Below are 22,435 nucleotides of genomic sequence, written 5' to 3' on the forward strand. Positions count from 1 at the left end.
CGTTCACGTATTGCCCTAGACTCTCGACCCGTTACCAAATTTTCATCCTAAGAAAATGTTAAAGTGAACTGAGTTTTTAAAAAAATAATCATAAACAAAACTTAACAAACAATAAGACTCGATCCGTGGCGAGAAGTTTTTTTGTTTGGTGGGATATTGTAATTTACATGCCATTGTTCAAACAGCCGTCCCTTGTTATTAACATTTGTATTTTATTAAGGTTTTTGATCATTAGAAAGTGATCTGGAAGAGATTGAAACAACGTTCCAATTATTGACCTCTGGTTTTTAGCTTGAAAAGTGAACGAAAAGTTGCTTATTTCCGGTTTAAATATTATTCACAAATTCAGGGACCAATAATTTTTTTTAAAGCAGGTTTTAGTTTAAGTTGCAAAGACAAAACATCCGGTTTTAGGTTTTTAAATTAATATCTTAGCGTCTCGTTCCACTATAGACCCCAGTGAGGTCTATTATTCAATTATTATTCAATTATTCTAGGGTCTCGTGCCACCTATTTAAAATAACAAAGCGACTTTATCAATGGGGTGTATAGTTTGGTCAATTAATAGATGATGAATTTTTTCCTACTTCCTAGGAAGAAGTGTGTTTCAAATTTTTATGTCTATTGTTATAAACCAAGTGATATTTAGAAATGGTTTTCATTTTGGGTTTGTAAATTAGCCTCTATTATATACAAAAAAGTATTCAGGAGGCGCTGGTAGGGGTTCGTCATCTCTTTCTTTTCAGGGGAGTTTATTTACAACTTTGAATAATACATCCGACCAACTAAAAATTGCAGCTCGGTCTGCCTTAGACTTTCAATAAAGTCCTTCGTCTTGTTTATTATGGCGCGCCACTCGAACGGCCGATTCGCGACCTAAAAGGCTCGCTTCGCTCGCTTATTTACTCTGAAAACTCGCGAGGTCGACTTGTGGCAAGTCTAGGTCTGCCTAGAACTAGAGAGGATTTCCTTATGGTGATTTGAAGTCCCTTAATCTAGATTTTTCTGTTTTATTCGCCCCTAACTTGTCGAAATTTGTCACCCAGTCTAATGAAGACTACAACCGACAGGAATTGCTCGACAATGAAGATTCAACAATTAAGTTTGGTAAGCTTTTCTTTTTTCTTTTGATCTAAATTGTTTGTTTTAACAAAACTTCTGCTCCAACATGTTTATAGCAACTTATTTTCCTATTCCTAGACCAAAAGGAGAGTCTTGATGTTAACACAGTTCTCCATATTTGGTATCTACTGCACTCTGACGATTATCAGTGCAACTATGGATAAAAACAACGAAGAGAGATCTCAGAGAGGAATGGCACTGTTGAACCACACATACAAGTCTGTGTACACTGAAGACTATCCCAACTGCCTCATGTCGTGCATGCAAGACTCACATTGCAAAAGCTTCAACTACTGGTGGAAGGGTTCACAGTGTGATCTGAACAACAAAACCAAATATTCAGCTGACGCAACGGTCTTCAGCCGAGATACATCCTGCACTTACATGGGTTTAACGAGAGAACCAGGTATTTTACCCCACAAATTTAGCTTATTCAGTCACTGGCTTTATAACAGCGATAGAACCCGTTACTTAGGATCCCTTCTTTGAAGTCTATTGCTTTTTATATCTATATTGGCAGATCTTGACAGTTGTTTGTTTCAATTAATCGTGACCCTTCTTTGAAGTTTATTTTTATTCATTAACAGTGTTTATCCTTTTTTTTATAGAAATAACTACAACAGTGTACCGCTCCTGTAGACATGTGCATTCCTCAAATGGCGACGGAGAATATTTGATTGATCCTACATTGTCAGGAAACCCTTCAACTGCTTACTGTGACATGACCACTGATGGCGGTGAGTGAAAATAACTAAACAGTCGACAGATAGTGGCTTTCGCTAGGTCTGACTGGTTTCATTAACCCGGGATCTCCTATGCTACTTACACTACAAAAGTATTCACGAAACTAGCGCGATTAATAAATCCCAATTACCCTCAAGTCCCGGCCACCCCACCCTGTGACTACTTTGCATACATTTGTCCTGGGATCTTTTGCAAAGGCTCGGCCTCGGAAACTTTATCTTATTTTTCGCCTGGGCAGTGAGTGGTTTGGCTAAACAGTTCTTTATATACTCCGAGTTTTTTTTTTTTTTTTTCTGGGGTCGTGAGATTAGCTTAAAATACCGCGATGGAAATTTTTCAGGTTCTTTTGTCCTTTTGCAATGACGAACCAATTTATCATGTTTTTAAGTTCTGTTAGTAAGTTTTGACGATAAATTAAACGATGAAAAAATTCCGAGATAGGAACTGACCCTAAAACAAGATTTTGGCAACACTTTCGAACATAAGAGAATTTTTAATATTCTTCAACGATTCGGCTATGTTTGAGGTTGATGCCGTCGTCGACGACGTTGACGTAGTTGTCAGCTGAGGTCAGTACAAGTAGATCAGGGGTGGAAGAGGAATTATTGGAAGTGACTTATTCATTATTCCTTCACATTTTTCACGACTTATTCATTATTAATTTTCAGACTTTTCTTGTTATTCATTATTCCCTATTGCCTAAATAAAGTAAACCTTCCTTTTGTATGGGATGGGGGTGGAATTTGATTGGCAGTGCCTGCGTTAATTATCAGATATTTTTACCCTGCCCATTTAGCATGTGCACAAAAGAATAATAAAAAGACAGCAAGTGTACTATGAGAAATAATTATTCTAGGCGAATTACGAAGTAAACATAAAAAACCGTGTCACAATTACGAATTGTTTTCCTCGGGCTGTTTTCGGTGTCGTGTGTAAATAAAGAGTGGTGATTTGTTTAGTAAATTAACTATTTGGCACTTAATGTTAAGGTTTTTTCTCTTCTCTAATTTTTTGATTTTAATTTAATTTTTCAAGTAAATTGTTTTACATAAATAGGTGGCTGGACTGCTATTCAAATGATGTCATTCACTCAATCCAACCTTCGTTTGCAAGAAAAAATTCACAGCGATTTTTACAGTCTTTCCAATTACAGTGATCACCACCTGACCGTTTCATCAACGGTTTTGCAGCTCATAAAAAATGAAATGGGCTTCAAACAACTCCGGTTTTACTGCTACAAAAAGAAAGTTGGAACCGTGTTCCACATTATGACCAATTTAAATCTCCTGGGAGAGGCAGTGGTGGAATACTTCATTGATGACAACCTGGCATCAACTCGGCCCCAAGCATGTGGCTCGTACACGATTCTCCCTGATGATAACTCTACAATGTCTGAGGACTGCAGCAAGTTGGGTTGGAATGGCACTCATACAGATGGAAAATGGTCAAAATCCGTTGCCACTGGGAGGTATCGCATTTGGCAGGCGATACATAGGCACTCGGATCGTCATCGCTTTTATTCATTTCCCTGGCGACGTGACTGTGATGACTGGGTGAGCGGAGATGCTTCTCTCTCTCCTGGAGATACCTGGGCTTTGTTTGTGCGCTGACTTGACGCTTGGCTTGAGTAACTGATCACAAAGGAACAATTAATTAATTAATACATTAATTATTGCAATGAAAAAGAAGAATTTTTGATAGAACAATGGAGATGCTGCTTGCGATGATATTTTCTTGAGGGGTGACTGTAGTTAGTTTCATTGTCAAAGTTTACGATTTATTTCTTCATAGACAATTGACTTGGCAAACTGATCAAGTTACACAGTTTTTAACATTTAAAGCTAGATTATTAGCGCACGTTCCATAATTATTTCACAATTATTAAAGCAAGCAACGTCTAGTTTGCCGGTATTTTGATTAATAAAAAGAATTGTATTTTGCATGGTTTCTCTGACTCACTCTCGTGTCATTCAGCACCCTGGAGTTACAATAAAATTTTTTTCACATTTCACTGAAATCATAGTGGTATTTGAATTTAGACGAAAAAAAATCCGTTTAACCCGTAAAGTCAAATATAATATATTCCATTTATTTATACCAAACTGAATATTTGGTGAGACATAACGTGAGAACAACGTCGCGTCCTTTGAGCGAATTTTTGTTGTTATTTTGAAGGCTACGCCTTATAAGATTTTCACTTAAAGTTCTGCCTTATTGTAGCATTTCTTCATGTAATGCGAGTTATCTTCGGCTAAGAGAAAACTTACAAGACATTTCTATTATTCAGCACGGATAAGTTTGGTTATATGCGGTATTACTGTACCGCTATTTCCATCAATATGTACATTTCACCAGGCAAAATGTACTTTATAATGTACTTTCAAAATGCAATTTAAATGTTTATAATTGCTAAAGTTACTACTGGCCAGAAACTGACTAAACATTCTTTTTCGATTCCTGATTATAGCTCCTATAAATACTAACAAGCACTTAATGACTGGCCCCAAGGGGAACAGCGACTTTTGTTTCCCCATGATCCTCAATAATGTGGCCCAGGAGAACATTGAGGTTCGAGGGGAAACAAAACTCACTGCATCCCGTGGGAACAGTAATTTTAAAGTGTTTTGTTATACCCTCCAACGGCAAAAAAAATCTCGTCGTTATTATTCATCGCTAAATTTTCATTCGGCTGAAAACGACATGAATTTATTCATTGAAATTCGAGACTTTGAACTGCACGATAGTTTGAACTTTGGAATTTGTATTGAGATATATCCTCATTTGACTCAAATGAAATTTTTGCGTGAACAATTTCTTTTTTTATATTTTGACTGTTACTCTCGAAAACAAACAAAACAATGAATAAAGCTTATGAGCTTTTGTCCACAACTTCCAATTTCTTCGCCTTCACACCGTGGTATGAACCACGTCCTGATCACGTGGAAGTCCAAGGTTCAAGTTTTGACGTGCGTCACGTGATTCATTCTCATCCAACAGAAAACTGCATTGCATCTTGGGGGTATAACAAACCTATTTAGCGGTATCGTGATTCATCTTCGCGTGTTGGGCATTCCTTGCCCGCAATGAAGCATTGATTTTATAACGAATTAATGGTAGATCAGAAAACCCTGATGAAATTACACTTGTTTTAAATATTTGGGCTTTTTATTCTTTTCTAATTTCCTCGGTTTATATCGTTATATGGAGGCGGTAGTGAATGTTTTGTCGGAGTACAATACAATACAATACTTTATTTAAAGTGGGAAAGATGCTTAGCTTAGATAAGTAATGAATGTCGAAAAATGCGAATATTTGTATGCAAATAAGATTTTTATGTCTTCAACCCGAGCTTGGGTTTATCTGTCAGTTCAGTTACTGGAGATAAATCACCATGTATACTATATAGTATTGTGTGACATATTGTCACCTTGCTGGGGTCACGGGCAGGGTTCGCGCAATTGCATAATGCGTGCACCACCCTCTTGGGCTTACATGTTTGTCACCAAAGATACGTTTCGTGGTCACAGCCCAAATTTTGCCCAAATCTCTTTTCCCAGCCTATTGTTTTCCAAAATTTTTAAAATCCCAGTCCCAGTTCTATTGTATTTCTGTCTGTTATTCCCATTCCCAGTAACCAAATCCCAGTCCCAGTGACCCAAATCCCGTTTTCCCAAAAGAAATTTGCCCAAATCCCAGTTCTCATTTTACCCCTTCAGTCCCCTCATTATTTTATTGAGTAAGGGCGGCTGCCGTTTCTTTTCCTCACCTCCTCCCCTGGTTTTGCCGCTTCTCTTCTTTGAATCCCTGTTTGACTTTGTTTTTGTTGCCCTCACCTTTGCTGGGCAAAATCATTAATTTTACAGCAGTCTCTGGTAAAGCCGGTCAAAGATAAATACGTCATTCGTGATAAGATGCAACACAATTTGCAACAATTTAATTACATAGCCGGGCCCGGCGTTACAAAATGACATTAAATTCAAGTTATTACCATCTTCAAATTTCAGGCATTGTCCTTCCAGAGCAATCCTTATTTTGAGAGCTTAAAACATATCTTGCAAATAAAAATGAGCCAAAACAAATCGCACTAGAAAAAACATAGGGCAAATTACGGAAGTGTTAAACTTTTCAGGAATACCGTTCCGACCTTATGACATCTACACATTTCCTGGGCGGCAGTCTTATGTCCAACAAAGGAAATAGCAAACGGCTGCGCACAAGTTAAAGCCTTAAGGCTCTACTCAACTTAATTAAAACGCCTCCTAATAATGCAGCATATAGTCCCCTTAAGAAAAAAGCTGGAAGCAAAATACGTCGGAAGAACAAATAGAGAATGGGAAATTTACAAATGTAACAATAAAGGCATATAACAATACATGAACACACAGCAGGAGCCGCGTAGGTCTGTCATACCTCTATTTACACATTTAAAGACTCTAAAGATTATGCCGGTCAATATTTTGCGGCAAAATCTTGAATGTCAAGATAATACCGGCATAATCAAGATTGAGTAACTCACCGTTGCTAACTCACAGCGTTGTCAAAACAGATTAACGTCTAAGAAATTCTTTAAAATTAAGCTATTCACACTCAAAGGTAGAAATTGACAAATAAATATCGAATGGAAAACCGCCTTACAAAAAATGGTTGTCAAACGAATAAGTACTTGATCGACTATTTGGGTAAAGAAAATATTTGGCAGCTCGGACGCAAATAGTTTTAACTTCCCGTCTAAAGTCTTAGACTTGATTTATATTTTTTACTTGTTTTTGGTTCGATTTTGGTAGCAAAGCGTATTCGATGGGGTGAGAAGTTGGTTAATAAATACTGACGTGATTATTCATCAAATTTATTATTCCCTTCCGGTATTCCCTCTAATATATATAGAAAATTCCAAAACCTCTAACATCAATAACCAATTTTGATCTGGCCGGCTTCGTTTCTAATCAAAAAGTTCTTGTTCAAGTTTAGCAAAACAGTTACAGGCGAGATTGATTTCTTATGTCATGTTGTGTGTGAGTGAAAACAAAACCGTATTAAACGTAGTAAAGTTCTTAGTTTTGGTTTTGTGGATTAACTGATATGTTATGTTATTCTGGCGGAGCGTCAGGGGTTCATGACCGCTTTATTTTTTAATTAATTATTCACAGAGTCAAATAATACATCTGGTAAACTTTGAATTACGGGTCGGTGTGCCTACATCTAAATAGGATTTTGTCGGCAAATCATGGCTTTAGCCCTTTTATTCAAATTATTCACTTTATTTAAAGTTTCAGTTCAGTATGTATGACTAAGAATTTACTAAGAAGCAACTCAACTTGGTAGAAATGAGGATTCAGCACCTTTGGTTGGTAAGTTTTTCTCATCTCTCTTTTAAAGACTATGAGGTTTTCTTTTTTAACAAAAATTCTTACGACAGAAAGCTTATAGCGTCGCCGAAAAATGCAATTAGAAAAAGTGTGGTTCCAGAGTGGAAGATTGTGATATCTTTTTAGAATATAAACTCTACCAGTTTTGCATCCTTTTTTTTTTTTTTTTTTTTTTTACCATTGATCAACACATATGCTTGGGAGGAAACATTGAAGTGACGGCTAAGAATCGAAGCATGCTAAATTTGTCAAGTTGGCAACAAAGTAACGTAAAACTGTATTTGTCAGTAGCGCAAGCGAGGTGCGTCCCTGATAACTCAACTGTCAGCACGCTCGCGCGTGCATAATCTGGCGTCATCATTCCTTCCTCGTGTAAAGTTAAAATTAGGGCAAATCAGTAGTAAGTTTTATTGAATGTCAAAACCCAATTTCTCCATACGTATAGACACTAAAACAGTGACAAAATTTTGGAGTCAACGAGCTTTTTGAAGCTAGGAAACAAGCAACACTACGTGACGAACTACGAAATTTGACATGGCAAACAATAACAGTGCTGACCGCTTGGGAAGAACAAAAGTTTTCGCTTTCCGGCGATACCAACTTAAAAGATAAAAAGATAAGAAACTTTATTTAAGTGTCAAAGCCTTATAGCCTGGAAAATAAAACCATACTAATTAGGGGACACTGCTAAAAACTAAAAGCTACACTAATACTAAATATAAATACAATAAAAATATATATAAGTCATATAAAAATGTTATTATAATCTATGGTGTAAAAAATGTTAAAATCTTATAATAATGTTTTGACTTGAGAGGCACTAAGTGCAGCATAGGATGCATCCCTTACAGCCGCTGTCCATTAAAGGAGTTATATCTTTTTTGCGAATACGGTTTGTGAAAGCCTGCAGAGTCTTGGCTGATCTGTCAGCCGTAGAAAGTTTTCCCCATAGTTTGGGTCCTACATAACGCAAAGAGTGCTTTCCATAAGTAACAGTGTTGTATCTATTGCATAACTTAATTAAGTTATGCAATTTCATGGAACAGCGAGGTGAAATGATAATGTTAAGCAAATTCAATGTTCGACCGTGTGAAATAGATTTTTATCGACTTGTTTCTGGAAAAAGCAGAGAACAAAATTCAGTAGTTTTGGATGTACTTGTTTGGTTGGGAGACAGAAGTCTTGGAGATGGAGTTGCTCTTCGATACGCCTTATTGTATCAATAACTTAACAGACCCACGCTAAGTATGAACCAATTCGTGAACTTGGTTCAGTATGACACAGACCATACTTTTTTTTGCGTGCATCAGCCTGAATACCCTTGAAGAAAACGGTCACGAATAACTACTCCATGAATAAAATCACACGATCTCTTGATTAAAAGCTTTTGGCTTTTGGCTCTGTGCAAGGATGTAATATATTGTTTCAAATGCTTTGCATTTTAAATGCTTTCTATTTTAAAAATGCTTTATATTTTAATTTGTTGCGACATGAATGTTTTTGGTTTTAAATTAAACTGTAAAGCACTGTTTCCTTTTGGAACGAAAAAGCTAAGATGCTGTTTATATCGTGTGTTGAAAACAATAAAGCTAATGTTCGTTCAAAACCCTATCCGGTTCAAAGGGAAATATCTCCGTAAATAGTCTGTTTTCCAAAGCTCAGCATGCCGTAAATCAGGTCTTTGATGAGATACATCCAAATAATAACATTATTGTTTCCAATTTGATGCTACCAAGGTAAGGGTCATTTCAACGAAAGATATCACTACACGACATTAATGATACTTTTTGCAATTCGTCCTCTTTTTCAGACGAAATGGAGAGTATGGAGCTTGACAGAGTTCTTTTTAAAGCAGGTTTTAGTTTAACTTGTAAAGACAAAACATCCGGTTTTAGGTTTTTAAATTAATATCCTAGCGTCTCGTTCCACTATAGACTCCAATAGGGTCTATATATAGTTTGGTCAATTATTTAGGGTCTCGTGCCACCTATTTAAAATAACAAAGCGACTTTATCAATGGGGTGTATACTTAAATCAATTAATAGATAATGAATTTTTTCCTACTTCCAAGGAAGAAGTGTGTTTCAAATTTTTATGTCTATTGTAATAAACCAAGTGATATTTAGAACTGGTTTTCATTTCGGGTTTGTAAATTAGCCTCTCTGTTATATTCAAAAAAGTATTCAGGAGGCGCTGGTAGGGGTTCGTCATCTCTTTCTTTTCAGGGGAGTTTATTTACAACTTTGAATAATACATCCGACCAACTAAAAATTGCAGCTCGGTCTGCCTTAGACTTTCAATAAAGTCCTTCGTCTTGTTTATTATGGCGCGCCACTCGCACGGCCGATTCGCGACCTAAAAGGCTCGCTTCGCTCGCTTATTTACTCTGAAAACTCGCGAGGTCGACTTGTGGCAAGTCTAGGTCTGCCTAGAACTAGAGAGGATTTCCTTATGGTGATTTGAAGTCCCTTAATCTAGATTTTTCTGTTTTATTCGCCCCTAACTTGTTGAAATTTGTCACCCAGTCTAATGAAGACTACAACCGACATGAATTGCTCGACAATGAAGATTCAACAATTAAGTTTGGTAAGCTTTTCCTTTTTCCTTTTGATCTAAATTGTTTGTTTTAACAAAACTTCTGCTCCAACATGTTTATAGCAACTTATTTTCCTATTCCTAGACCAAAAGGAGAGTCTTGATGTTAACACAGTTCTCCATATTTGGTATCTACTGCACTCTGACGATTATCAGTGCAACTATGGATAAAAACAACGAAGAGAGATCTCAGAGAGGAATGGCACTGTTGAACCACACATACAAGTCTCTTTACACTGAAAACTACCCCAGCTGCCTCAAGGAGTGCATGCATGACTCACAGTGTAAGAGTTTAAACTACTGGTGGAAGGGTTCACAGTGTGATCTGAACAACAAAACCAAATATTCAGCTGACGCAACGGTCTTCAGCCGAGATACATCCTGCACTTACATGGGTTTAACGAGAGAACCAGGTATTTTACCCCACAAATTTAGCTTATTCAGTCACTGGCTTTATAACAGCGATAGAACCCGTTACTTAGGATCCCTTCTTTGAAGTCTATTGCTTTTTATATCTATATTGGCAGATCTTGACAGTTGTTTGTTTCAATTAATCGTGACCCTTCTTTGAAGTTTAATGTTGTGTTTTTATTCATTAACAGTGTTTATCCTTTTTTTTATAGAAATAACTACAACAGTGTACCGCTCCTGTAGACATGTGCATTCCTCAAATGGCGACGGAGAATATTTGATTGATCCTACATTGTCAGGAAACCCTTCAACTGCTTACTGTGACATGACCACTGATGGCGGTGAGTGAAAATAACTAAACAGTCGACAGATAGTGGCTTTTGTTAGGTCTGACTGGTTTCATTAACCCGGGATCTACCTATGCTACTTACACTACAAAAGTATTCACGAAACTAGCGCGATTAATAAATCCCAATTACCCTCAAGTCCTCGGGCCACCCCACAACCTGTGACTACTTTGCATACATTTGTCCTGGGATCTTTTGCAAAGGCTCGGCCTCGCAATCTTTATCTTATTTTTCGCCTGGGCAGTGAGTGGTTTGGCTAAACAGTTTTGAGATTAGCTTAAAATACCGCGATGGAAATTTTTGGTTCTTTTGTCCTTTTGCAATTCCTGCGACGAACCAATTTATCATGTTTTTACAGCAGTTCAATGAAATTTAGTAAGTTTTGACGATTTAAATTAAACGATGAAAAAATTCCGAGATAGGAACTGACCCTAAAACAAGATTTTGGCAACACTTTCGAACATAAGAGAATTTTTAATATTCTTCAACGATTCGGCTATGTTTGAGGTTGATGCCGTCGTCGACGACGTTGACGTAGTTGTCAGCTGAGGTCAGTACAAGTAGATCGGGGGTGGAAGAGGAATTATTGGAAGTGACTTATTCATTATTCCTTCACATTTTTCACGACTTATTCATTATTCATTTTCAGACTTTTCTTGTTATTCATTATTCCCTATTGCCTAAATAAAGTAAACCTTCCTTTTGTATGAGATGGGGGTGGAATTTGATTGGCAGTGCCTGCGTTAATTATCAGATATTTTTACCCTGCCCATTTAGCATGTGCACAAAAGAATAATAAAAAGACAGCAAGTGTACTATGAGAAATAATTATTCTAGGCGAATTACGAAGTAAACATAAAAAACCGTGTCACAATTACGAATTGTTTTCCTCGGGCTGTTTTCGGTGTCGTGTGTAAATAAAGAGTGGTGATTTGTTTAGTAAATTAACTATTTGGCACTTAATGTTAAGGTTTTTTCTCTTCTCTAATTTTTTGATTTTAATTTAATTTTTCAAGTAAATTGTTTTACATAAATAGGTGGCTGGACTGCTATTCAAATGATGTCATTCACTCAATCCAACCTTCGTTTGCAAGATAAAATTCACAGCGATTTTTACAGTCTTTCCAATTACAGTGATCACCACCTGACCGTTTCATCAACGGTTTTGCAGCTCATAAAAAATGAAATGGGCTTCAAACAACTCCGGTTTTACTGCTACAAAAAGAAAGTTGGAGCCGTGTTCCACATTATGACCAATTTAAATCTCCTGGGGGAGGCAGTGGTGGAATACTTCATTGATGACAACCTGGCATCAACTCGGCCCCAAGCATGTGGCTCGTACACGATTCTCCCTGATGATAACTCTACAATGTCTGAGGACTGCAGCAAGTTGGGTTGGAATGGCACTCATACAGATGGAAAATGGTCAAAATCCGTTGCCACTGGGAGGTATCGCATTTGGCAGGCGATACATAGGCACTCGGATCGTCATCGCTTCTATTCATTTCCCTGGGGACGTGACTGTGATGACTGGGAGAGCGGAGAGGATTCTCTTTCTCCTGGAGATACCTGGGCTTTGTTCGTGCGCTGACTTTGACGCTTGGCTTGAGTAACTGATCACAAAGGAACTACATTAATTAATTTAAATAATTAAATAATAATTAATTACATTAATTATTGCAATGAACAAGAAGAATTTTTGATAGAACAATGGAGATGCTACTTGCGATGATATTTTCTTGAGGGGTGACTGTAGTTAGTTTCGTTGTCAAAGTTTATTACGATTTATTTCTTCATAGACAATTGACTTGGCAAACTGATCAAGTTACACAGTTTTTAACATTTAAAGCTAGATTATTAGCGCACGTTCCATAATTATTTCACAATTATTAAAGCAAGCAACGTCTAGTTTGCCGGTATTTTGATTAATAAAAAGAATTGTATTTTGCATGGTTTCTCTGGCTCACTCTCGTGTCATTCAGCACCCTGGAGTTACAATAAAATTTTTTCACATTTCACTGAAATCATAGTGGTATTTGAATTTATGACGACTTAAAATTGAAAGCTTGCTGCCCGTTTAACCCGTAAGGGCAAATATAATATATTCCATCTATTTATACCAAACTGAATATTTGGTGAGACATAACGTGACAACAAAGTCGCGTCCTTTGAGCGAATTTTGGTTGTTATTTTTGAAGGCTACGCCTTATAAGATTTTCACTTAAAGTTCTGCCTTATTGTAGCATTTCTTCATGTAATGCGAGTTATCTTCGGCTAAGAGAAAATTTACAAAACATTTCTATTATTCAGCACGGATAAGTTTGGTTATATGCGGTATTACTGTACCGTTATTTCCGTCAATATGTAAATTTCACCAGGCAAAATGTACTTTATAATGTACTTTCAAAATGCAATTAAAATGTTTATAATTGCTAAAGTTACTACTGGCCAAAAACTGACTAAACATTCTTTTTCGATTCCTGATTATAGCTCCTATAAATACTGTCAAGCACTTAATGACTGGCCCCAAGGGGAACAGCGACTTTTGTTTCCCCATGATCCTCAATAATGTGGCATTGGAGAACATTGAGGTTCGAGGGGAAACAAAACTCACTGCATCCCGTGGGAACAGTAATTTTAAAGTGTTTTGTTATACCCTCCAACGGCAAAAAAAATGTCGTCGTTATTATTCATCGCTAAATTTTCATTCGGCTGAAAACGACATGAATTTATTCATTGAAATTCGAGACTTTGAACTGCACGATAGTTTGAACTTTGGCATTTGTATTGAGATATATCCTCATTTGACTCAAATGAAATTTTTGCGTGAACAATTTCTTTTTTTTATATTTTGACTGTTACTCTCGAAAATAAACAAAACAATGAATAACGCTTATGAGCTTTTGTCCACAACTTCCAATTTCTTCGCGTTCACACCGTGGTATGAACCACGTCCTGATCACGTGGAAGTCCAAGGTTCAAGTTTTGACGTGCGTCACGTGATTCATTCTCATCCAACAGAAAACTGCATTGCATCTTGGGGGTATAACAAACCTATTTAGCGGTATCGTGATTCATCTTCGCGTGTTGGGCATTCCTTGCCCGCAATGAAGCATTGATTTTATTTAACAAATAAAGAAGCCTAAGCCATGTTTTATACTGTCATAAAACACGACGGGCATTTGAGAACACGAGGGAAATGTAGAAAACATGAGCCGCAGGCGAATGTTTTCTACATTTCTCGAGTGTTCTCAAATGCCCGGAGTGTTTTATGACAGTATAAAACATGGCTTAGGCTTCTTTCTTTGCTTTATGATATAGATTTTAGACACCGCGAGTGAAAAGTTTAATTAAAAATATGTACAACAAGAGCGAGTAAACGAAGATGAAAAGCAGAAAATAGTTTACGGGAAGACCAGAAAACTGACACAATTTCATTCAGTATTCGACGTAAAATAAGGCTAAGCATTTCAGGTAAGTTTGTTACCTTTTAATCTTGATCTTGTCTTTTTGAACTTCGATAAACTTCACCGACTGCACCGAGTGCAATTTCGTCTCAGCATAATATAGTAGTCTCGATGACATCCGTCCCTTGCTTCGTTCGACTTGAACAAGGCGTATAATTTCCAGAAAAGCTATTGCTTCGGATATTCCCGTAAACCTTAATTATTGTCACAATCAAGTTCCAGCATGAATAGACGATTTAAGAGGAGATTGTCGAAGAAAATCTTCGAAAGAAAACTCTCTCGCTCGCTTTCCTTGCGAGTTTCATTCAACTCAAGCAGTGGACACCGCGCCACAATTTTTCCCGCCTCACTTCGTTTACATCAAAATGAAATGTCCAGTGGATTTATACTTAAAAAGGAATTTAATAAAACAATCATTCCATTCGCCCTTGCTGGATACGAGTGGTTATAGCCAACGAACAGTCAACGACGCGCGAAGCACTCGAGGAAAGCTGACGAAAAACAATAAAACATGATTTTTCTATGTTTTATACTCTGATAAAACATAGGTTTTTAGCCAATCAGAGCGCGCGTAGACTCCTATCTATATTATAAAACGAATTAATGGTAGATCAGAAAACCCTGATGAAATTACACTTGTTTTAAATATTTGGGCTTTTTATTCTTTTTTAATTTCCTCGGTTTATATCGTTATATGGAGGCGGTAGTGAATGTTTTGTCGGAGTACAATACAATACAATACTTTATTTAAAGTGGGAAAGATGCTTAGCTTAGATAAGTAATGAATGTCGAAAAATGCGAATATTTGTATGCAAATAAGATTTTTATGTCTTCAACCCGAGCTTGGGTTTATCTGTCAGTTCAGTTACTGGAGATTAATCACCGTGTATACTATATAGTATTGTGTGACATATTGTCACCTTGCTGGGGTCACGGGCAGGGTTCGCGCAATTGCATAATGCGTGCACCACCCTCTTGGGCTTACATGTTTGTCACCAAAGATACGTTTCGTGGTCACAGCCCAAATTTTGCCCAAATCTCTTTTCCCAGCCTATTGTTTTCCAAAATTTTTAAAATCCCAGTCCCAGTTCTATTGTATTTCTGTCTGTTATTCCCATTCCCAGTAACCAAATCCCAGTCCCAGTGACCCAAATCCCGTTTTCCCAAAAGAAATTTGCCCAAATCCCAGTTCTCATTTTACCCCTTCAGTCCCCTCATTATTTTGAGTAAGGGCGGCTGCCGTTTCTTTTCCTCACCTCCTCCCCTGGTTTTGCCGCTTCTCTTTTTTGAATCCCTCTTTGACTTTGTTTTTGTTGCCCTCACCTTTGCTGGGCAAAATCATTAATTTTACAGCAGTCTCTGGTAAAGCCGGTCAAAGATAAATACGTCATCCGTGATAAGATGCAACACAATTTGCAACAATTTAATTACATAGCCGGGCCCGGCGTTACAAAATAACATTAAATGCAAGTTATTAACATCTTCAAATTTTAGGCATTGTCCTTCCAGAGCAATCCTTATTTTGAGAGCTTAAAACGTATCTTGCAAATAAAAATGAGCCAAAACAAACCGCACCAGCAAAACATATGGCAAATTACGAAAGTGTTAAACTATGCAGGGAAACCGGGCCGACCTATGACATCTACACATGTGCTGAGCGCAGTCTTATGTCCAACAAAGGAAATAACAGACGGCTGCGCACAAGTTAAAGCCTTAAGGCTCTACTCAACTTAATTAAAACGCCACCTAATAATGCAGCATATAGTCCCCTTAAGAAAATGCTGGAAGCAAAATACGTGGGAAGAACAAATAGAGAACGGGAAGTTTACAAATGTTACAATAAAGGCATATAACAATACATGGACACACAGCAGGAGCCGCGTAGGTCTGTCATACCTCTATTTACACATTTAAAGACTCTAAAGATTATGCTGGTCAATATTTTGCGCCAAAATCTTGAATGTCAAGATAATACCGGCATAATCAAGATTGAGAAACTCACCGTTGCTAACTCACAGCGTTGTCAAAACAGATTAACGTCTAAAAAATTCTTTAAAATAAAGCCATTTACACTCAAATTTATAAATTGACAAATTAATATATATGGAAAACTGCTAACAAAAACTTGTTGTCAAACGAATAAGTACTTGATCGACTATTTGGGTAAAGAAAATATTTGGCAACTCGGATGCAACTAGTTTTAACTTTCCGTCTAAAACTCTTAGCCTTGATTTATTTTTTACTGATTTTTGGTAGCAAAGCGTATTCGATGGGGTGAGAAGTTGGTTTAATAAATACTGACGTGATTAGTCACCAAGTTTATTATTCCCTTCCGGTATTCCCTCTAATATATATAGAAAATTCCAAAACTTCTTACATCAATAACCAATTTTGTTCTGGCCGACTTCGCTTCTAATCATAAAGTTCTTGTTCAAGTTTAGCAAAACAGTTAGAAGCGAGATTGATTTGTTATGTCGCGTTGCGTGTAAGTGAAAACAAAACCGTATTATACCAAGTTAAGTTCTAAGTTTTGGTTTTGTGGATTAACTGATATGTTATGTTATTCTGGCGGAGCGTCAGGGGTTCATAACCGCTTTATATTAAATAAATTATTCACAGAGTCAAATAATACATCTGGTAAACTTTGAATTACAGGTCGGTGTGCCTACATCTAAATAGGATTTTGTCGGCAAATCATGGCTTTAGCCCTTTTATTCAAATTATTCACTTAATTTAAAGTTTCAGTTCAGTATTTATGACTAAGAACTTAATAAGAAGCAACTCATCTCGGTAGAAATGAGGATTCTGCACCTTTGGTTGGTAAGTTTTTCCCATCTCTCTTTTAAAGACTATGAGGTTTTCTTTTTTAACAAAAATTCTTACGACAGAAAGCTTATAGCGTCGCCGAAAAATGCAATTAGAAAAAGTGTGGTTCCAGAGTGGTAGACAGTGATATTTTGTTAGAATATAAACTATACCAGTTTTGCATTATCATTTTTCCAGTGATCAACACATATGCTTGGGAGGAAATATTGAAGTGACGACTAAGAATCGAAGCATGCTAAATTTGACAAGTTGGCAACAAAGTCGCGCGAAACTCTATTTGTCAGTAGCGCAAGCGAGGTGCATCCCTGATAACTCAATTGTCAGCACGCTCGTGCGTGCATAATCTAGCATCATCATTCCTTCCTCGTGTAAAGTAAACATTAGGGAAAATAAGTAAGTTTTATTGAATGTCAAAACCCAATTTCTCCGAACGTGTGGAGACTAAAACAGTGACAAACGTTCTGGAGTCAACAAGCTTTTTGAAGCTAGAAAACAAGCAACACTACGTGAAGAGCTACGAAATTTGACCTGGCAAACAATAACAGTGCTGACCGCTTGGGAAGAAAACAGTTTTCGCTCACCGACAATACCAATTTATGAAATAACTTTATTAAGTTCTGTAATTTCATGGAAGAGCGATGTGAAATGATAATGTTAAGTAAATTCAATGTTAGACCGTGTGAAATCGATTTTTATCGACTTGTTGCTGGAAAAAGCAGAGAACAAAATTTAGTAGTTTTGGATGTACTTGTTTGGTTGGGAGACAGAAGTCGTGAAGATGGAGTTGCTCTTCGATACGCCTCGAGGAACCCTATGTTCCCACCTGTATCAAGAACTTAACAAACCCACGTTAAGCATGAACCAATTAGTGAACTTGGTTCGATATGGCACAGACAATACTTTTTTGTGTGCATCAGCTAGAAGACCCTAGAAGAAAACGATCGCGAATAACCGGTGCGCCATGAATAAAATCACACGATCTCTTGATTAAAAGCTTTTGGCTTTTAATTTTTAATTGTGTATATTATATCTGTGCAAGGATATAATATATTGTTTCAAATGCTTTCTATTTTAATTTGATGCGACATGAATGTTTGGTTTTAGATTAAACTTTAAAGCACTGTTTTTGGAAGGAAAAGCTTAAGATGCTGTTTATATCGTGAGTTGAAAACAGTAAAGCTACATGTAATGTTCGTTTCAAAACCCACCAATTCAAAGAGAAATATCACCGTAAATAGTCTGTTTTCCAAAGCTAAGCATGCTGAAAATCAGGTCTTTGATGAGATACATCCAAATAATAACATTATTGTTTCCAATTTGATGCCACCAAGGTAAGGGTCATTTAAACGAAAGAAATCACTACACGACATTAATGATGCTTGCTGCAATTCATCTTATTTTTCAGACGAGCTGGAGAGTACGGAGGTTGACACAGTTCTCCATATTTGGTATGTATCACACTCTGACGATTATCAGCGCAACTATGAATTATAACAACGAAGAAAGATCTCAGAGAGGAATGGCACTGTTGAACCACACATACAAGTCTCTCTACACTGAAGACTATCCCAGCTGCCTCATGGCGTGCATGCATGACTCACACTGCAAGAGTTTAAACTACTGGTGGAGTGGTTCACAGTGTGATCTGAACAACAGAACCAAATATTCAGCTGAAGCAAAGGTGTTCAGAAACGATGTATCCTCCACATACATGGGGTTGATGAGAGAATCAGGTAATTAAGACAAATAATTTCTGATTCTACTATCGTTTATCAGTATGCCCCGTTTATTGTCCAAGCGCGGTAGTTGCTGTCAGTGTAGTATATGCTAACAAACCGAGGTATTAATTAACTAGTCCTGTTTGTTAAGGTGGCTCAAAATAGTTTCCTGTCGTTTTCAGCACCTCAACTTTAACGGATCAATACTACGACTCTCTTTCATTTGACGTAACAATTATGGTATGAAATAAATGGCCAATCATTGGTGAACTGAACCCCATGTACAGATTTTGTTTAATTTTTGCCAAAAGTTGCATCTTGTCTTGCTGATCAAAATTAAATAATTGAAACTAGGGGTTACCGAACTCGTTTTTGAGTTATTAGCAGTTGAATCTAAAATAAAGGGTGTATTAAGGTTATACTGTTGCTATGGTAACCTGCTCTGTCATAAAAATGATTACAACGTCTTCCCCAATCATTCGGTATTTGTTTAACATCACGATTGAAGCATCAACTGATAAAGAGTGGTTACAGTGACCAATCAAGTCTTGGACAGTGCTGGAAACTGTAGCAAGCCACCTTAAACCATGTAAATTGTGGCAAAAAGTGTGGTGGAGAATCTATCTTGACACTGATCTACATTGCTTTTACTGTCCTACCAGAAATATATAGAACGACGTACCCCTCGTGCAGGCACGTTAACCCGTCAAATGGTGATGGAGAATATTCCATCGATCCCACTCTGTCAGGAAACCCATCCACTGCTTACTGCGACATGACAACTGATGGAGGTAAATAAAAATGATAGAATCATACTTAAAATGTTCAGGTTACTTTCCTTAAAACCGAGATCTTTGATTCGTTTCACTACGGATTATAGCCGAGCAGGGAAGTTCTGAAAGCAAAGGCGAATGCAAAGGTAAAACGCAAAGGTGAAAGATAAGCACAATTGGCAAAGTGACCCAAACCATCGGAGAACTTCGTAGCAATAAGAGACTAGGAAATTGCTACTTTCTTCATTACATCGCAGATTACCTATACCTATCGGTTCCCATGCATACTTTTGCCTTGAGGAAGTGTAACACACAACAGAATGACCTCGGTCAGCGCGCGAAACTCAAAGATTCTTGCAATTTGTTAACTCCTTCCAACGAGTAATCTCTCCCTTACAATCCTTGAAAATAATCTTGTCATTCCACCGATTACCAAAGTGCTGTGATTTTCTTTGTATGTACTTCAACCAGCTAGAAACTACGACAACGTCGTTAATGTCTGCATTAGTATCAAATGTAGCCGCAACTGAGGATATTTGAGGCGAATGATGAGAAATAATTCGAATAATTCTAGACGAATTATGAGTAAACACACGGGGAACATTGTCATTATTATGATTCTTTTTTCCCTTCTAGGTGGATGGACTGCTATTCAAATGATATCGTTCACAGAATCCAACCTTCATTTTCAAGCTGAATGGTACAGTTTTAAAGATCTTTCCAGGTACAGCGATCATCGCCAAATTATTTCCTCATCGGCTTTGCTGCGGTTACAGAATGAATTAGGCTTCAAGCAAGTCCGATTTTACTGCCACAAGAAGAAAGTCGGAACCGTGTTCCACATTATAACCAATATCAATCTCCTGGGGGAGTCAGTTGTGGAGTATTTCATGGACGACAACCTGATATCATCTCGGCCCCAGGCATGTGGCTCGTACACAGTTCTTCCCGATGACAACTCTACACTGTCTGAGGACTGCAGCAAGTTAGGTTGGGATGGTACGCATGCAGATGGCAAATGGACAAGCGTCGAGGCCGATGGGAAGAATCGCATTTGGCAGGCTATGCAGAGACCCTCGGATCAACACCGTTTCTATTCATTTCCAAGGAATCGTGACTGTGATGACTGGAATGGGGGAGAGGCTTCTCTTTCTCCTGGAGATACCTGGGCTTTGTTTGTGCGCTGAGTTTGACGCTTGGCTACAGTATCTAGTCGAAATTATTGGTTTTGTTTTGAATGACTTAGTTGCTTTAGGCAATCAATAACGGCAACGACCAAAAGTTTATAAGCTACATGCTTGTTTAACATCAATGACATTTCTTGGCTGTCTTCTGCAAAAACAAAAAGAAAAGGAAAATCTAGGAAGGGCCAGGGTCGATGTTTTCTGGAAAAATCGAACCTCGACTCCTTTTTTGTAAGATACATTTTTTCCGGGGGGGGGGGGATGGGGGGACTCGCATATGAAAGTGGCTGAGATGCTCGTCGTCTCGCTTAGGGGTGTAAATTTCGGATTTTTGGTCTCGGTTAGAGTGTTCTGGGCCCAAAAAACGCCAATATTTTTAGCCATAATGGTCTCGTTTAGGGTTACACACGGAGAAATATACAAATATAAACTCCATTCTTAGTTTTTTGGTATCTTTTAGGGGTCAAGAAAAGCTTGAGCCACTCCCAGATTGGTCTCTTTTAGGGGTTCTTTTCAAAATTTCCGACGAGCATCCCCGTCCGTTTCATGTGGGAATCCCTCTCCCGGGATTTTTTTTCGTTTTACCGGCAGGGAAGATCTGATGGCTAGGAATTAATAGATGCTAAATCTACCGAATAGAATTATGTAGATTCAAATTTGTTTTACGAATTATGTTCAACTTGGATGTTTTTTCTTCCCACAGTGAGAAGGAAAGAGAGTATCTCTAATTTAACAGTACTCAGGGATTGAACATATTGTATCTTATGTTTGGAAGTTTCATGTTAAATTTGTATCTTTGTCGTTGGCTTGTCAACCTGAAATATTAATGAAAGTAAAACATGCCACATATGTTGTGAGTATTTAGGGGTATAACTGAGTTTGACGCAATCCCTGCCTACTTAAAGAGTAGCATAAACGGGGCTCTGTCGTTCGTTCTTATAAGCCTATGTTCAGACTCATTTTCTGCTAGGTTTACTCAGTTCCTGTCGCCCCGAATTACCGCCCCTGGGTCTCCGAGGATGGTTATGTTACTGCCCTCAGTTCTCTGCAGCTGTTTTAAAACACCGCATTTATTCGATTAAGCGCCCAACTTTGAATAAGCGGCCACCTCGAATAAGTGCCCACCCCGTAGGTAGGAAAAGTTATCAAGCGCCAAGCCTCGAATAAGCGCCCACCCCCACCCTCCTAAAAAGAAGGCACAAGAGGAGTATTGACTATTATTGAAATTGAGATTGAATTGGACCTAGTACTACTAAGAGACTAAGACCGAGTTTTCTTAGCACTTTTTACAGAAACTTTCAATGAACAGTTAAAATTCAGCTTTGGTACATCTTCACGTTTTGTTACCGAAAAATTTCAGAAGAGTTACTTTTGCATTCGCTAACATCTCTGCATCATCGACTTGAGTAAATGAAGGAAGGTAACGGGGAAATTCTTAACTCGTTTCTCGATTGACGCTTTGCCCGCCATCTTTAATATCACTCATGCGAAGCGTGACGTCATACTGGCAGTGATGATTGAACTAACATTTTCCTTAGAGACACCCCCCCCCCCTCCCTGGCTCAGAGCTTCATGCTGCACGCGCTGAATCCCAATTGAAAGCATGAGATATAACAATAAGGCAAACGTTATTTCGCACCTAATACCGTTTCTTCATACAAGGGAAAACAAGGTTTTTGAAGGTACACTGAATTTAAAATGAAATCTCCTAAAGCCATGTTCAAGTGATACCCGACAGGCGGAAATCGTTCTGTGTCGGTAGGATATACTGGCTAAGTTTTGGATGTTACTGCAAATTTCCAATGGAAAAAAAAGGAGTCCAGAATGGTATCCTAGTTGATTACTAATAGCTATGAAACAGGCGAATAATTCAAATTAACAT

General features: G+C 37.7%; 2 protein-coding genes across 4 annotated transcripts; both read left to right on the plus strand.

The window, feature by feature from the left end:
• The first annotated feature begins 649 nt into the window (after positions 1-649).
• Positions 650-3,609, plus strand: LOC144650236 (uncharacterized). The gene is made up of 5 exons (XM_078509889.1): positions 650-802; positions 944-1,107; positions 1,201-1,528; positions 1,731-1,859; positions 2,923-3,609. The coding sequence occupies exons 2-5, from the start codon at positions 1,051-1,053 to the stop codon at positions 3,474-3,476; spliced, it is 1,068 nt and encodes a 355-aa protein (XP_078366015.1). The 5' UTR covers positions 650-802; positions 944-1,050; the 3' UTR covers positions 3,477-3,609.
• A 3,443-nt stretch (positions 3,610-7,052) lies between these two features.
• Positions 7,053-20,650, plus strand: LOC144650234 (uncharacterized). Of its 3 annotated transcripts, XM_078509886.1 has the most exons (6): positions 7,053-7,214; positions 9,758-9,818; positions 9,913-10,240; positions 10,451-10,579; positions 11,623-12,214; positions 12,252-12,954. In XM_078509886.1, the coding sequence occupies exons 2-5, from the start codon at positions 9,762-9,764 to the stop codon at positions 12,174-12,176; spliced, it is 1,068 nt and encodes a 355-aa protein (XP_078366012.1). In that variant the 5' UTR covers positions 7,053-7,214; positions 9,758-9,761; the 3' UTR covers positions 12,177-12,214; positions 12,252-12,954. The 3 variants fall into 3 exon arrangements, with proteins under 3 accessions (XP_078366012.1, XP_078366013.1, XP_078366014.1); XM_078509887.1 differs by lacking the exon at positions 9,758-9,818; XM_078509888.1 differs by lacking the exons at positions 9,758-9,818; positions 9,913-10,240; positions 10,451-10,579; positions 11,623-12,214; positions 12,252-12,954 and adding exons at positions 18,284-18,611; positions 19,259-19,387; positions 20,006-20,650.
• The last annotated feature ends 1,785 nt before the right edge of the window (positions 20,651-22,435 follow it).

Source organism: Oculina patagonica, chromosome 4 (assembly GCF_052425735.1).
Source record: "Oculina patagonica isolate OP01 chromosome 4, crgOcupat, whole genome shotgun sequence".
Lineage (NCBI taxonomy): Eukaryota > Metazoa > Cnidaria > Anthozoa > Scleractinia > Oculinidae > Oculina > Oculina patagonica.

What these genes read in the sequence shown, in the direction of transcription:
- LOC144650236 (XM_078509889.1), top strand. Translation starts at nt 1,051, where the DNA reads ATGAAGACTACAACCGACAGGAATTGCTCGACAATGAAGATTCAACAA. An exon ending in AGATTCAACAATTAAGTTTG is followed by an intron (nt 1,108 to 1,200) that starts GTAAGCTTTTCT and finishes TCCTATTCCTAG; the next exon opens with ACCAAAAGGAGAGTCTTGAT. An exon ending in TGACATGACCACTGATGGCG is followed by an intron (nt 1,860 to 2,922) that starts GTGAGTGAAAAT and finishes TTACATAAATAG; the next exon opens with GTGGCTGGACTGCTATTCAA.
- LOC144650234 (XM_078509886.1), top strand. Translation starts at nt 9,762, where the DNA reads ATGAAGACTACAACCGACATGAATTGCTCGACAATGAAGATTCAACAA. An exon ending in AGATTCAACAATTAAGTTTG is followed by an intron (nt 9,819 to 9,912) that starts GTAAGCTTTTCC and finishes TCCTATTCCTAG; the next exon opens with ACCAAAAGGAGAGTCTTGAT. An exon ending in TGACATGACCACTGATGGCG is followed by an intron (nt 10,580 to 11,622) that starts GTGAGTGAAAAT and finishes TTACATAAATAG; the next exon opens with GTGGCTGGACTGCTATTCAA.